Below are 16,402 nucleotides of genomic sequence, written 5' to 3' on the forward strand. Positions count from 1 at the left end.
CTGCCCGATCTGGTCTTTGATTGATGAGCCTATTATCCGTCGCGATTTAATCGAGCCATCAAGTGGAAAGCTCTTCTCAAGAGATCACCAAAGCTGTCTAGTTATCTTGCACTCTTTTACAGATCAAACATTGAGTTTTACTTATTAACTTGAATAAAACATTTGATATGAAAATACACATCAATAATTTATAAGGTTGACGTACAAATGATCGGATCAGTTTGATCAGGTTCTATAAACATAAGGTATATAAGAAATAATTTTTCAAATTTCACGATGAGATGTTAATAAAATATGTCAATCTATTTTTTTTCACAATGGGCATTAAGGAATCCACTTAACGACCGCACTACAACGCCAAAACCTTGCGGCTAGCTGAGATCAGGAACCGCAAGGCGGGACGAGCGCAACTGAAGGGGTCGTTAAACGCAACCTCCATAAGCTCGGTAATAATAATTTGGCTTGGGCGCAAACGCACAAACACAGCCGTAGAGAAAGGTGAACGTTTGCAGAGGACGTAACCATAAGAAGCAAAACCGCAAGCGCATGAAATAAGGTAAAGCGATAAGCTCGTCGGTAATGGATCTGTTAAGAGCTGGCTTTGGCAGAAGATTGCAGTGGTTGTTTTTTTTTATTCGCCCTCGCTCTCTTTCTTCAGCTGAGTCTGAACAGGCTTTGAGCGCGACAAAGAAACTTCAGTTAATTAGAGAGAGAGAAAAAGAGAGAGAGAGAGAGAGAGAGAGAGAGAGAGCAAAAGACGTTGGCAATCCGCGTTGTCGAAGTGGCGAAAGCTCAGTAACGGTCGATTAAAGACAGCAGAAATCCAGCGGTTTATTACAGATCAATTAGTGAGCAGATCTCCACACTCGAGGAGAGAGCGGGAAGCAAGTCAGACGACGGGCAGGGTGATATATAAGAGTGGAAAGATCGCGAGAGTTGAATGTCTCGGATGCGCTTGCTGCCGTAGACAGCTGCGTCGAGTGGGCAGGGGGAGCTGGTGGCACATGGGAGGCCGGCTGATGGAAGACTCGCACCGAACATCCGCACAAACACGAGCCAAGAGCGCAAAGACGCGTGCCGTCGTGCAAGGAATCGTAGGCCGCAAGGTCTCGCGTTCGGCTGCGCGCCGCTGCGAGGGGACCATGGAGCCTCACTCTAGTCGTCGAGCGAAGACTCCGCTCGGCGCATGCGCACCCTCTTTACCCTCTTTCCCTCTTGAGGCAGTGGAACTCGCGTGCGCGCGCGTGAACGTCGTCGGCAGCCTCGCTCTCTCTCGCTCTCTCTCTCTCTATCTCTCTCTCTCTCTCCCTCTGTTCGTCCCTCTTTCTATGCTTTCAGTCAGTGCTCGAGCGCCACCGGGTCAGCCTAAGCCGCAGCCGTTGGCGCGTTCAGTGCGCGCTGCCGCGCGTGTGTTATTGCTCCCACGTCATTTGCAGCCGATATTGAAAGTGCGAGAAGGGCGCGACGGGAGGCATGAGCGGGGCTCGTTATTAGCAGTCGGCGTCGTCGCTGCGAGCTCCGTGCTTGAAAGCTCGCGAATCAGAGGAAAGAGTGTGCGAATCTGTGCAGCGGCGATGCAGTGCAGCAGGCAGCAGTAGAGCGCCGCCGCCGAGGACAAGTGGGGACGAGCATGCCGGTCTCGCCGATCCCGACAACATGAGCCTGGAGAGGAGAACCGCCAGCAGCAGCGGCAGCAGCAGCAGCAGCAGCAGCAGCAGCAGAAGAAGAAGAAGCACGAGGAGCACGACGGTGGGTTGCCGCCCGCTCGAGTAGTACAGGTCCGCGTACGCTCAGCCGGCACCGGGAGTAGGCCGCCCTGCTGCTCGCACCGCTGACTCGTCTACCTGCGTGCACGCAATTTATCGATTCCCGCACTCGCGCTCTCGTTACCGACACACGGCCAGCCTCTCCGCCCGTCCACGGGTGCAGGCGTCGCTGCCAATTATTTCACACATTGGTCCTTGCCAGCTACCGCTGATGCAGCGTTGCCGAGACAACAGCGCCGGCTCGCGCTCTTTGTTGCGTACGCTAGGTGCATCGCAGCTGCCTCGATGCGGTGCGCTTACAGATCGCTAGTGTCCTGCTCGCCTCGGTGCGACGACCATTTTAAATAACGGCCTGCACCACTTGCACTCGCCACGCGCTTTTAAGCAGCAAGTCGCCCTCGCAATATGTCGTCTCGCTCTGTCCTCGGGCCACACTGCCGATTAAGAGGACCACTTTTATGTATGCATCACTTTCTCGTCTCGGACAGCCTCGGCTCTCTCTCTCTCTCTCTCTCTCTCTCACACACACTCTCGTCCACTTTTGTGTCTCGGTCGAAAGGGAAAGGAGGAGAGAAACCAGAAAGAAAACAATTGCCCCCTAAGTGGTCGCGCTTTGTCCTACTCTACTTTATAAAAAAAAAAGAATAACTAAAGATGCATACACAAAACGACCAGCAACGTATCGTATCTATTCGCTTCTAGGCAAAGGTTTTTCAACTCTGAAAACAACGTGTCGGTATTGATCACGTTTAAAATATTTCACAATAACGCGAGCGGAGAGAGAGAGAGAGAGAGAGAGGCCGGATAGTAGCGCAGCACGGCCAGCGCAGCAGCAGATTGCAGCGTCTACTGTGTGAAGCTGCCAAGCATATTTTACCTCGGTTTCGTCACTATACGAGCTTTTTTCTCTGCGACAGCGGCTTATTTTCATTCGCTCATGTTCCGTCGCCTTATGGGCTTACACGTGAGTAATAACAAATATGTGCGGGACTTATTTTTCATATGTTTCTTTTGTTATCGCTAAAAGCTTCCTCGCAGTCACTATCGCTTAGCCTCGTACTTTGTCCTTCTACTACGCTATTCCGGCGTTCTCAAACAGTTTTCGAAAGTAAAACGCATTTTCGGCGATTACTTCGAACAAACAAATCGAATCAGTAGCCTACGTGATCGGATCAATACTCGCTATTACATTTACTATTTTGTTATTCCCATCGTTCTTATTAAACGCAAGCGCAATGGATTTCCATTCAAAATGTAACAATTGTATGACATATCCGTGTCTTGTTCTAATGAACTGAATTAATTCCGACAGCAACTCAATTCTCATGAGTTACCTACCAACATATAATTTTCTTACTAATTATACATCCAAGCTATTATTTAAAACAATCTATTTTCCCCCAAATTCGCTGGGTTTGGGTAAATAATTATGTAGAAGTAATAAAGAAAGTAATTATTAAATAGTATTTTTACGAGATAATTAAACTTTATGAAATACAAAACTAATAACAAAATATTGCAAAAATAACACTGAATATTACATGTATCGTACATCGTAAAATATACTATTAATTAATTAAATTTTTAATTTATGAAAATTTAACCCGAATATATATTTTTTGTTATATTATATTTATTAAATAACATATAATTATATCTTGATCCATTCATTTTTATGTATAGGTAAATTTTATTAACATATAATAAACAAGAGTATACTAAACTTGAAATTAACGTCAAAAATTACAAATTATATTTTTTTAATTCACACCCGCTCGAGTAGGTATCATACAAAGAAAAAATATTATCCTATTTTGCATAATTATTTATATAAATAGCCACAATTTTAGATAAATGACTAATTAAACGTTTGTTTTTTATTCGGTTCACTGATTGAATGTATCTTCTGACGTAACATAATATTAATATCGATAAACACTTGCTGTTCAACTGTTGTTAAATTGATTATATTAAAATATATGATAAAGAGTAATCATACTGATGAAACATTAGTGTAATATAAGTTTAACCAAAACAAGTATTAGTCTTGAAATCAATTTACATGACATTATTTAACGTTGAAGATAACGTCACGGTAATGTTAGATAAATCGAAGAAATGCATGAGTTTGTGAAAATAAACTAAAATAAGACTATTACATTTTAACAATGAATTAAATTAGGATTTCAAATTTTGATTTCGACACATTTTCTAATATTTTGATAAAAATATATCAGTGAAATCTATCAAATGCAATCAAAATACGTATCCTCATGAAACATTTGATGACGTGTTATCATAAAAATTATCAATTAATGCATAACCTATCAACTGTGAAAACTGGTATGATGTCCAATAACGTTAAAAATTTGGTCTATATAAAATACGTTAATTTATTATCTTTATTAATAGGAAAAGTAGATAAAATTTATAATAAAATAAACAATGGTAAAAGAAATTTACAAAGTATGGATACTAGCTCATGCTATACGGGATGACGAAATTACTGATCAATAAACTAAACGGAGGGACAGTCATCACTTTAGCAATTGCGATACACTAATTTTAAGTCCAATTTTTAGTAAAATAACAATTTTAAAATACAGAAGTGAATTACAAATAAAGAATCCCAAACGGGATATATGTATTTTTCCTTATACTATGAACCAAATACTAAGCCATGGTTTAAAGGTCTGAAACTTAGCAGAACACTGAGAGTCACACTATGTAGGTGTTCTAGCGGGCATCTTAGCCTGAACCAATCACTAATAAAGATTAAAGTTGTACAGGAGGCTGATTCCAACTGCGGTACTGAATCACAAGATCTGAACCATGTTATACGGTAATGCCCGCAATTTAATTTTCAAAGAACTGCATTGTTAAAAGTATTTGCGAAAAAAACGGTACTCTCCATTTGATATTAAATATTATTTAGTCTTATCTGATATTTAGTTAATATAACAGTATTTAACATTGAGAATAGCATATAAGTCACAACATAATAAAATATGATAGTTTTCACACGAAAACTATCTTTTCTGTAGCTAAATGACTTTGTTTTAAGTTAATAAACCATTTATTAAAAAACGTATAATGTAGGGATAAAGAAAAGGGATAAAGAGGAAGGTGGGTAATACCTAGCTTGGCCTTTAAAGGCAAATAACGACAAAATTTTTCAAATGTATCGTAATCCTGAATGCCTATGAAAGATTGCAATTGTTTACTTCGTTTTTTCCGTAAAAAAAGTTTAAATGATAATAATTTCAATTTCGTAGAAGTAAAATGATCGAATAATCAAATTATTTCAAATATTCATATAAAATAAATGTTATAATGGTTTATTTTCTAATTAATAAGCCGAATGAGCTACAATTTACTTGACACTATTGAATTGCGTCGTCCAATAGATCAAAATTACATAATTACTACCAAAACACTCAATACGTGTTGACTAATGAGTGCTAAAATAAAGAATAAAAAATATAGAAAATGAAAAATACACTTACTGTAGAAGAACAGATTAATGAATGATGAGAAATATTCATAAAAATGGCGAGGCAGAAATAGTCAACAGGAATAAATATTTCCGTGGCTTACGTTATACTAACTATTCAAATAAATGATATTAGTAAAATATTACCAGTTATCAATTTTACCATATGTTTGTTAGGGAATAAAATGTATATTAATTTATTAATGCTTACTAGCAGTTTACTAATAAGTAACACTGTACCTCATCGCTCCTGAAGCTACTAAAACTCATTACTACCAGCTTTGGTAGCCTCCTTGTTGTACTTTTGCATACTAACAGTAAATTAGATAAAGTTTTATATTCTTTTGTTTTCCATATAGGTATATACTATCATTGTAATATTATAAATTTTTTCAAATATTCTTATGTGTAAATTATTGTGATAATTTGTTGGTTGACCAAATTGTCAGAATATTTCATTCCACTTATTATGCATATCATTTATCTCATTATAAGTTTACAAATATAAAGTAATATTGACTCATTAATATACAATAATACCTATTATTGAGTTAATCTTTATCCATATTGATATTTAACAACGCCAAAATTCAAGGAAATAAGATAAAAGCGGGAAATGAACTGTCGGTTGTACCGAATGAATAATATGAACTGTTGATATACTTTTATAGAAGAACTTATGATTTCAGTTATTCCTTTTAAAATTTTAAAAAGGAAATTCAAGTTTTGCCGAGCATTGACTTTTTATCAATAATGATAGTAACTTCAAAAGACAACCTATTTAAATTTAATACAAATCTATTTAATCTCAAAATCATTTTTTTTTGTAACGAAAGGTGAACAATTTTCAAATATTATATTATGGATAAAATATCATTCCAAGCATAACGTATAATTAACTTACTTTAGTCTGAAAAATTACGTTATTTTCTTCATATTTCTTATAAAACATCCACAACAAGTAAATTAAGTAGCACGATACTTACATAATCAATTATAACATAAACAGTCATGTTGTATTCACCATCAGTCCTTCAACACGAATAACGCAAATTACTGAAACGAGATTTTATATTTTATATGTTCACGATAACTGATTCTATAAATTTTTTGAATACATTTTCAGATACATATACATGATTCATAGACTTTGATAAATTATGTAAAATAGTTAGTTGATAGATAAATTTGCTAAAATTAAATTAAATTACCATATTAGTTACCAGACGCCGAACTCAAGTGTGATATGTAATTTAACTCGGCGACACCTCAAACGTAACAAGATCCGCTTATTTGACGTGATTTGGCGTGGAATTGGCAGCGTGCAGGCGTCATCTCCTACTTGTGCATCAGATCACGTAGCAGTGTTGAAACTCTTTGCCTTCTAATGATCACTTTCGTGTTGCGTTTGAATAGCTTCTTTTCAAACTAACTTACAGTCTGCACTGATACGAACAACTTGTTTGCTAAATGCTTAATCATTATATCAAATGACTAAATTTCGAAAGTTTTTACAAACGAAATGCTCGTAATTTCACTTGCATGACTAATTAAATGGACTAATTCCTTACTTACCCGTTTAACCTTTTAATTATTTTACATTTATGATACGATAAAAAAAAAAGAAATAACCTTAAATGGAGTAAAAGCAATGGTTTGTTATTTTGATACGAAATTAATTGTTTCATCGACTATATACTTTTTTTTAATGATTGAATTGAATCATTTGTTAGTTTTGTTAAAAAACAGTAACCGGAATATTTTTAGCAAGTCGTAAATGAGAGCATTATCAGTATGTTAAACCATTTACTTCGAAATTATTAAGTGAAATTCCAATATGCTGCTTAATAATGATGTAGATAAGAAATAATTTAAGTATTTTTCAAACGTATACTTTGGTATAATTTAACATACGAAGACAGTCCAAAATCATTCATGTTTAATTGAATTCCATATATATAACTTTCGTTGTATTCAATGGATCTTCTTAACATCATAAAAGTAAACTGTCGTGATTTTTATAATAATGTTTTGTTCTATTAAAACAACATTCATTTTAAGTTTTTGTTGTAAGCATTTATGCCATGTACCTTTGTTACCTATAAAACTTAGATTGTAAATGTTATTGGAAATGACATTGAGAATAAGCAATTCGCTGAGAGATAAGGAGTATTTCAAAAATAAAATCGTATGTTTGAATAAATTGACGTTTTGGCAGTAGTTTTAATGTTTTTAGCAGGCTATTTATAAAACGGAAATCATGTAAAGAATAATCACAGCTGGTACGTATTATAGCGCAGAATAGAAAAAAATTATACAATATTAATTCGATGATCAAGAACGATTACATAGTTTTTTAAAACAAATCTTCACAAGTAAGCGAACCGTTTTTTTTTCATTTAAGTCTAGTATGCCCGTTAGACATGCATCAAAATCTATATATAAAAAAATTAAGTCACGTTTAATTACAGATTGTTAAACAAGCTAATAACAAGTAAATATAATTAACAATATAATAAACAAGCTTACTAAAAAATTCAGTTTATGCTTTGTAGGGTTCGTTTGGATGTAGTATTAAATTTATAACCCAACTCTGTTCCTTTATTCCGACAATATTTTCTGACATGCCGAAATCTTTTTCGACGACTTCGAAAAAAGGAGGTATTTTATTTGAATTTTTTCACGTATTTTTTGGAACTGTTCATGTTTTTAATAAGAGTGAGCTTATCTGAAAGTATATTGAACCGCAATAGTCCCAATTCATTAGCAACTTGATTGTAGTATAACTTTGCGAATAATTGCAAAAAATGTGCAGTCTGCTTGGTTTTAATTAATCTTGTTTTATTGTACTGTGACCAGATAGCGTCTGCTATACTTTTTAGCGTTATTCTTGACCAATATTGTTGAAAATAGTAATATAGCTCTGCATGCCTTCTTATTTTCTATATTTTTAAAACATACTTTCTTGTATGTATTTCAATCCTGTGTTTATTTATTCGGAATAATAAATGATACAATTTTAGTAACATGTAAAATAAACATCGTGATCTAAGTATTCATGGCAGTATGTTCTTGACTCAACTACTATTACAAATGAATAGAAATCTGCAAGTATGATACATAAAATTGTCATTGTAGTATCTAAAGAATAAAGTCAGTATGATACAACTAAATCAATATTTGATACCGAATCGTAATAATACAATGGTAAGAATAGTGTAGTTGTAAAATGTGAAAATTGGCCAAGATCAACTTTTGAATTCACTTAAAAAAATGTTTTAGCGTCCACTTCGAGTTAATGATAAGCTTATTTTTAGTGAAGCCTATGTATTTTTACTCTATTTTGATCTTGGTTTATTCGCGTACACTGTATTATATATACCAGTTCTGCGATACGAATAAGCTTTCGTGCTGAAGATTTTTTAATAAAATTTTTTTATCAATATCGAATGCATGTTGCAGAATCAATTTTTCTTTCAGTATCGAAAAATTTTTTCGCAAAAATGTGCCAAAGTTAATTTTTACACAACAGAATATCTATTTTACCTCTGAATAGTGAGTGAAATTCAATTCTGAATTATTTTAACTTTAATCATTCAACGGATCGATTCTAAAATTCATTAAAGTTGACAGCTAACATTATAATAAATTTTCAAAAATTCACCTACGTTATTACAGGAAATTTAATTATCACAAATCAAAAATAAATTGTTAATCGGTTCGAAACTGGAAAAACTATAGCCTGACATTTTACAAGTACCATTACCGCGTAATTAGGTCTAAAATTGCGTTTCAAGACCAGTACTTCTTCGACTAGGATGATCGGTTTTACTACCTATTTCAGTTCTAAGCCAATTTTAATTATTTCTACGATTTATTATTGTTCATGAAATCCGCATTAAATGACGTTTAGGTGCAGAATCTACAATTTTAGAATTTAAATGCTTTGAAACTGCAATAATACACAGTAGAGGAGTAGAATGAGCTGTTTGTCTATTGCCGGCTATACTAGTAGCTTGTGTATATATAATGCAAGTTTGCCCATAGAATACTAAACAGGCAGTGTAACGGCGAGGCGCTCATCTAATTTCAATCGGAACCACAGGAACGAGCTGTTAGTACTTAAGGAGTGCTCTACACGCCGAATTTGCGGTGATACGGGTCGCATCTCCTAATTGTAACAGATTAGTAAGTTTTACCGACCGCATGAATCTTGGTTTCTTGGCAGCCAGCGCAGAGGCAGGCAAATAGACAATAATTCAGCGAGGATGGGGAGGCGACAGTGCGCAAAGCACGGCCACGCATCTTTCCGAGCGCCGCTAATCGGACGCGGTACGCACTTGAGCGGGTCGATCGACGCCGCGGACGCGGGAGTATCGGGGAAAAAGAGATAAGCCGGGAGCAATTTTCAGAGTGAAATGGCAGCTAGTCCCTGCGAGCAGTGCGTAATGTACCTACCAATGTCCGCGAGCGAACCTACCCTTCCTTGGCTCTCGCCTCTGTGCGCTGCTCAAGTAGGTAGCGACTCGGCGCGCGCGTACGCGTGCAAATGCGCGAGGCATGCAAAATATTATTGCGCTTTAATTATTCATGTTGCGTTGCCGCGTGCGGCAGTGTCACGCCATCCCTCTTTCGGCCGACAGCCGGCGACTTCTTGTCCGCGTCTCCCACGAGTCCCTCACCTTTGCCCGGCCATCCCTTGGCTCGCTCGAGACGGCGACGACCTCGCTTCGCGTCCTTTTACGCCCCTTCGATTTTATCGCCCTCGGCAAGATGCCCCCGGAATCAAGCGAAGAGATCGCCACACACCGAGACTCCACTCTAAAATCCCCACGTAATAAATATACATGAGTTATTGCGATCGCCGCCATCGGATAAGCCGAGCTTTCGAAAGCTTTCTTCCTTCGGTGGACTCTCTCGATGCTTGTTCTTGCGCGTTTCCATGATAAACACGAAGGTAGCGCATAAGGGGACTGACACGTGGCGAGAATTCCAGGAGAAAGTCGAGAGAGCCGCGACATAACAAAGAGCATCTTGGAAAAGCCGCATGGCGGCGGCAAAAGAGAGCGGCGAGAGCAAAAGTAGCAGCGAGGCGCGACAATGAGGCATTGTGTCGAGCCGTGTCGCGGCGGGAGAGAATATCGGCGACGCCTCAATGCAAATTCTACTCTGCGATATGAAAAGTACGCGGCGTCGACGCTACCTTCAGACACTGCGAAAAAAATCAGCGCTAAGATGCTCCTGCCTGTTCCTTTTTTTCAGCTCGCCGCTATTATTGCAAGATATGACCAAAAGCTCCCTTTTCAGAGCTGGGCCGTCCTTTATTCCGCTCCCCTTTCTCTCCTCGAAACACTGCTGGAGGATGATTATTAGGGTCGCGCGAACACAGCATCTATATACAGCCACGTACACAGGCAGACGTAGATGCACATGTAGGTAGGAGCGAGAGCCGTCGAGGCTGCAATCGATCTTCCTCCACGTCAGCCAGCCAAACCACCGCCAACGCCGAGACTTTGCAGCAGTCGTCGCTCTCTTTCCCACGCTGCTGCATGTGCATTTGGGCGACCCGCGCAGCACGTCCTGAGACCGCTTATCGGCTCCTGTCTCAGAGCGCTGTTCGCGATAATGCACGGGTCGCCAACTTGCCCACGAGTGTTCGCCGATGTTCGCGATCCTTACGCTCTGTAATGCCGAAAATCTGGACGTGTCTACCTTTTTCCTTTGGACATTAACCGAGATAGATGAGTAAAAGCCAAACGCCAGGCGAGCGACCGAGTTTCAAATGATCCACATATATTCCGGCTTATCCGTTGGGATGCACCGCTCCTCCCCTTGCCGAATATCAATTCGAGGATCGGGTGTCGGCCCTTGGAAATAAAGTATATGTAAATTTGGAAACGTTGGCGATGAGTAGACAAGAGATTGGGAGGTGAAAAAGTAAGCTGAATTTGCCGTCGCGGTATAAGTGCCAAGGAGTAAATATAAAATCGATCGCACGCGCAATTCTCGTTTATAACTCTCTTTTTAACACAAATTACTTTTACCCGCGTCCTATCTATTTCCATCCCGCGCTCGCCGCAATCACCTTCACTTCATTGACATAGATATACATCTGCATTTGGGCACGTATTCTCGGTACGTACGTGAGCGCATTGTATTGTCTTGCTGAATCAGATTTCCCCCCGAACGAATACAAATTAAGGCAGTCACTCTCGTTTCCCTGTGACTTGGTCAATACAATTATTGTACAAGCGTCCGGAAATCGCCTTTTCATATTGCATTTCAAGCGCATGATATTGGCTACGCGATCTATCTTTTCGATTCCAAAAAATTTCACGGTATTCGTAACTGTCTATTAAACTTACATTCCTATAATAAAGCGTACATCATATACAATATAGAGATGCGTTGACTTTGTTTAATGAAACTAACTGGAAAAAAACATTGATGCTTTGTGGCCTGTGCCAAGTAACCCACATCAATTTCATACATTTTCGAATGAGTTCATTTTGCGAGATCTAATCGAATTTTTCATTTTTCTCGTGGTACGCAATGCATACGGAAAATTTCAAGCTTACTGTATGTTCGAGTGAAAATCATGTGGGACCGTATGCTATGATCAGATAGGCAATAAAGCCGGAAAAAATGTGTCCACAATGCCGAATAAAAATAGTGACTTTCTCTGCATTTTACTGCACGATAAGAAGCGTTGTACGAGTGCCAAGACGACTTCCAGGATACGATCTGTAGACTTGACTAACCCAACCCATCCGTGAACAAAGCCGAGCCTTCAATATTTATCATGAGATATCAGTGAAAGCTCGTCCATATTTGGCTAAAAGCATTTTTTATATTTTGATTTTTTGTATTTTAATATTTTGATAACTTTTTTATTTCTTTCGGTTGAATTTTTATCATTCGATAATACTTATTTATTAATAAACGATCAAAGTATTTCTCTAAGTCGTGCAAACGATAACGGCTTATTCAATTCAGTTGTGTTTTCATAATTGCTTAAATCATAATAGGTCGTGCTAAACATCGTTTTCAAAACAATCACATAAACATTCCAATGATTTAATAGTGATGATAAACAGTACTTAACCGTTGATAGCATTAATTATTGTGATAAATTTTCAAACTAATTTCATTAACGCGCTGCGTTACTTCTGACGTAAATCTGCAGCTAGAACTTCCTCGAACGGCCGCCGCAGCGCGAATTCTTCCTGTCTAGTTTGAAATTTCATTCTTAATTAAATCCTAAACGACTCGCGCGCACGTCCAAATAAAAAGAGGAGACGGGACTGTTTGTCGGAATCTTCATTATAAGTTATCATTATAACAAGAAAGAATGCGCCTCTCCCGCGGGTGGCCAAAGACTGCTTTATTAAAATACCAATTGAAACTGTTTTTCTTTTGACCTGCAAGATTTTGTCGCAAAAACTCGGTTAATAAAGTTAGGTCGGACACAGGGGGTGCGTCAACTAGGAAAGGAAAAATTGAAAAGCGATATGAACGACGTTAATGAATTTTCAATTTGCGGACGCCGACGTAAAGACTGAATTTCAATGAGATTTTCTTCAAGTGGATTTCTGGCAAAATTTTCAATTAATCTGTCGTACACGTTTTCAGAGGAAGGATTTTGGGTGCTCCATTTGACTATGCGCTCCATTAAACGAAAGTTACTATTTATTTGCCTTTAATTGCAAGCCTGTACATCTGTTTTAGCGATTTTTAACGACAAATGTACTATGCGTCTTCTCAGTACAATAAGCGTTTTATAAGTGAGCTACTTTCTTTCTGTAGAAAAAGCCGTACGAAAGTTACTACGAATTTTTTACTAGATGATTTTTTACTAGTTGATGTCAAACTGAAAAAACCATGGGATTTGAGAAAAGCAAGTGATTTTTCACTATTTTTTCTATTTCATGCGCATTGCATACTTTACTTAAATTTGAGTTGGGTTTCGGCTGACAATTTTTAGTTTTCGCACAAATCTTTCAATGAAAATCGTATGTGCATGCGTTAAAAATATGGAAAAAAATGACAAAGAATGTACGCGCAGAGTTTGAGATGCAAAAAGGAAAACGTAATACGTTCGCCCGAAGCCTTCACTAAAGAACGTTCGTTTAAAAAGGCAGGAAGAAGAGATATAGGATTCGAAAAAACGCATCGATGAATAATTTGGTTGTCTCGTGTTGCAGGCAAGGGCGAGGGATTTGGTAAATTCATGCAGCCGAGAGTGTTGTACTGGCGAACGGTAGCAGTGCGACGAGTAGCAGCAGGCTTGAAAAATGAATTTGATAAACATGGACGCGGAGAACCGCGTGGTACTGAACGTCGGCGGCATAAGGCACGAGACGTACAAGGCGACCCTGAAGAAGATCCCAGCGACGAGGTTGTCAAGGCTAACCGAAGCACTTGCCAACTACGATCCCATCCTCAACGAGTACTTCTTCGACCGGCACCCCGGCGTCTTCGCCCAGGTACTCAACTACTATCGCACGGGCAAACTGCACTATCCGACAGACGTGTGCGGGCCGCTGTTCGAGGAGGAGCTCGACTTCTGGGGCCTCGACTCCAACCAGGTGGAACCGTGCTGTTGGATGACTTACACTCAGGTTTGCCACCACCACCTCGCCTAGCTGTTAGCTGCCAACTAAACTCGATTCCAGACCAGACAAATATGACAGACTTATCTTTACAAACAAAGCCGGTTTATCTCCTGCCCTAAGCAAATCAAGTACGACAGGTCTTCTTAGATTGCCGCCTCTAAATCAACGAATAATCAACGCAAGCCCATACACGCAAACTCACACAATCCAGCCGCGATTGGCCGTCAACTGCTCTTCTTTATTTGGCGTATAATGAGCTCGAGGAGTGCAATGTCGATCCGACACTCATTGATTTTTCACTTCATTCAATATCGTCGCGCTCAACCGCCTGCGTACTCGGTTCGCCTCTATAAATAAATCTTGCTCAAACAAAACGCCCGCTGCCACGATAATTGGATTAGCTAATGGCCACAAATTGATTCGCCAATAATCAACGCGTCACCGCGAGGCCGCGCGCTCTACGCAATCTCGCAACTTAAATATTGTCCTAATGCCATTCCGCGCCGTCACGCCTCGGTCTTCCAAGTGATCCGGCTAAATTTTACGACCGCTTATGCGCCTTTCAAATTTAAGCTCGCTTAAGCGTCATTAAATGCTCGTGTGTCGTCGAGCGAGCTCCGACGAGCCGCAAGGAAAAAAGTGCATTGTCTAACTAAGCGCGCGCGCGGCAGAAAGGATTTTACGACAACGCCGTGGGATGCGACGAGGAAGACGACGGCGACGCCGACGCTTCGGAAAAGAGAAAATTCGATAAACGAGCCGCTGTCTCGTACGGAGCGTCGGGCCGTTAGATAAAAGTAAAAAGCGATACCGCGCGACGTGAAAAAATGGCTGCGACCCGATCGTAACCCGACAGCCACAGAGGCCGAAAATTCGGGAGTCGCTCGAGGCAGCCGACCGAAAAAGAAAAAGGAAAAAAAAAAGAGAAATCAGTGCGGCGAACGGGAACAACACGGAACGCGGTACAGGGGCTGGATTATAAGCGCCGCGCTGAAATTCCGCAAAGTGCGCAGTCATCGCTAACCAGGCTCGCGCCGGTGACTACGTGCCTGCGCACACCTGGGCTGGGCTAACGCGTCAGAATGAAGCCCCCGTCGCTGCTCGATTATCAATCAATGATAATCCTCCGACACGGTGCGCCGAGTTTCAAGCGAGTGCCGGTTTTTCAAACTGTGGCACTCTCGCGCGATCGCCCGCGCGCGCGTGTTTTGTATTTTTTCGAGCTTCGCCGCGTGTCGATAGCCGCAAACAAAAGCTTCAACGTAATTTCCGGACGGCCGACGTGTACGAGCTGTCTAGCGTAATATACCTATAGCGAGTGAGCCGGATGTAGCGTGCCTTCGCTGCCTCTCGAGTGTATTCCCCTACGCCACTAGCATGCGATACCTACTAATACTAGGTCTGACGTCACGTGGACGTGTAGCGCACTGCATACACAAGAGTCAATTTTTGCGTCGGCATTTCGCAAATACTAGCGCTCCTTATTTTCACGTTGGAGAAAGCCGCTCGGTGATTGATGATGATCGTGCCTTTTTACCCAGCGGCTCGCATATGCGATCTATTTATCAACTCGGCACGCTAGCTAACTTATACCCCGCTGTAGATTTGCAGCTTACAACCCAAATCGAAAAAGTTCACTCGTCTTACAAGTATTTTCACTGAATTTTAGTTTAGCCACCCTCTAATAATGCCTTAATTTCTGCTAACAACATGTAATTTTAGGCAAGTTTAATGATTAATTTTATATCAAAAGATTGCATGCTTCATAGAATATTACGCGAGCATGCTGTATTTCATATAAATAATGAGCAGTATCGGCACAGTATGCTGGGATAATGTCCACATAAAATGAGGTCACTTTTATCGAACGACGAACGCGATCTGGTAAAATATTACGGACATTTGGTGCAAGCTACATTTTCTTTCTATCGATGAATCAGACTTTTCTTTTCAGCAGTAAAATACCAAGATTGCATTTCATCGTAAAAATGTAAGATAATCGTGGAATCAAGATTAACATTCGTGCAATAATCGATCGTCGGCGCGCACTGCGATGTATATCTGCAACACGCGACCCCCGTAGATCGCGCTTTGATTTATGCATGAAAACGGCGCGGAAAAAACTCCGCTTGCGTCGTGCATTTATAGAAATTTGAAAAAAATGAAAACTTGTTGCGCGGAAAAAGCTTCGGTGGGTAAAGCAACAACGATAACGAAGTATCGATGTAAATGTGATTTGCATTAGAGCGCGCGCCAAGTCAGAAAAGGTATAATGCCCACGATGAAATGTAATAAAGCCACGCGGGTCGCCTCGTAATCGTAAAAAGCGATTGCGCGATTGCGGTGTTGCGGTCATTTCTTCCCTTCGGCGTAAAGAGACGAAAGAACGAACGGGGCCGCTCACGCGGGAAGTAAGGAAAAAAGGAGTGCGAGTGGTCGTCGCGTGCAATCGCGGGCTTCTACACTCTCGTGGTCGGCGTCGTCCGAAAGAAGAAACTTTATTAGCAGTGCTGCAGCCTTGTTGACGT

The 16,402-nt window shown here is 39.9% G+C and overlaps 1 protein-coding gene across 1 annotated transcript in view; it reads left to right on the forward strand.

Annotated features, from left to right (window-relative positions):
- The first annotated feature begins 1,357 nt into the window (after nt 1-1,357).
- The window catches only part of LOC131665998 (potassium voltage-gated channel protein Shaw-like), a 33,742-nt gene continuing 18,697 nt past the window's right edge, over nt 1,358-16,402 (forward strand). Inside the window, exons 1-2 of the mRNA XM_058938310.1 lie at nt 1,358-1,749; nt 13,464-13,880. Coding sequence (XP_058794293.1) covers nt 13,554-13,880 — 327 coding nt within the window. The 5' untranslated portion in view covers nt 1,358-1,749; nt 13,464-13,553. The remainder of the gene's footprint in view (nt 1,750-13,463; nt 13,881-16,402) is intronic.

This window comes from Phymastichus coffea, unplaced genomic scaffold (genome assembly GCF_024137745.1).
Source record: "Phymastichus coffea isolate CEN01 unplaced genomic scaffold, Cenicafe_Pcof_1.1 PCOF00055, whole genome shotgun sequence".
NCBI classification, from domain to species: domain Eukaryota; kingdom Metazoa; phylum Arthropoda; class Insecta; order Hymenoptera; family Eulophidae; genus Phymastichus; species Phymastichus coffea.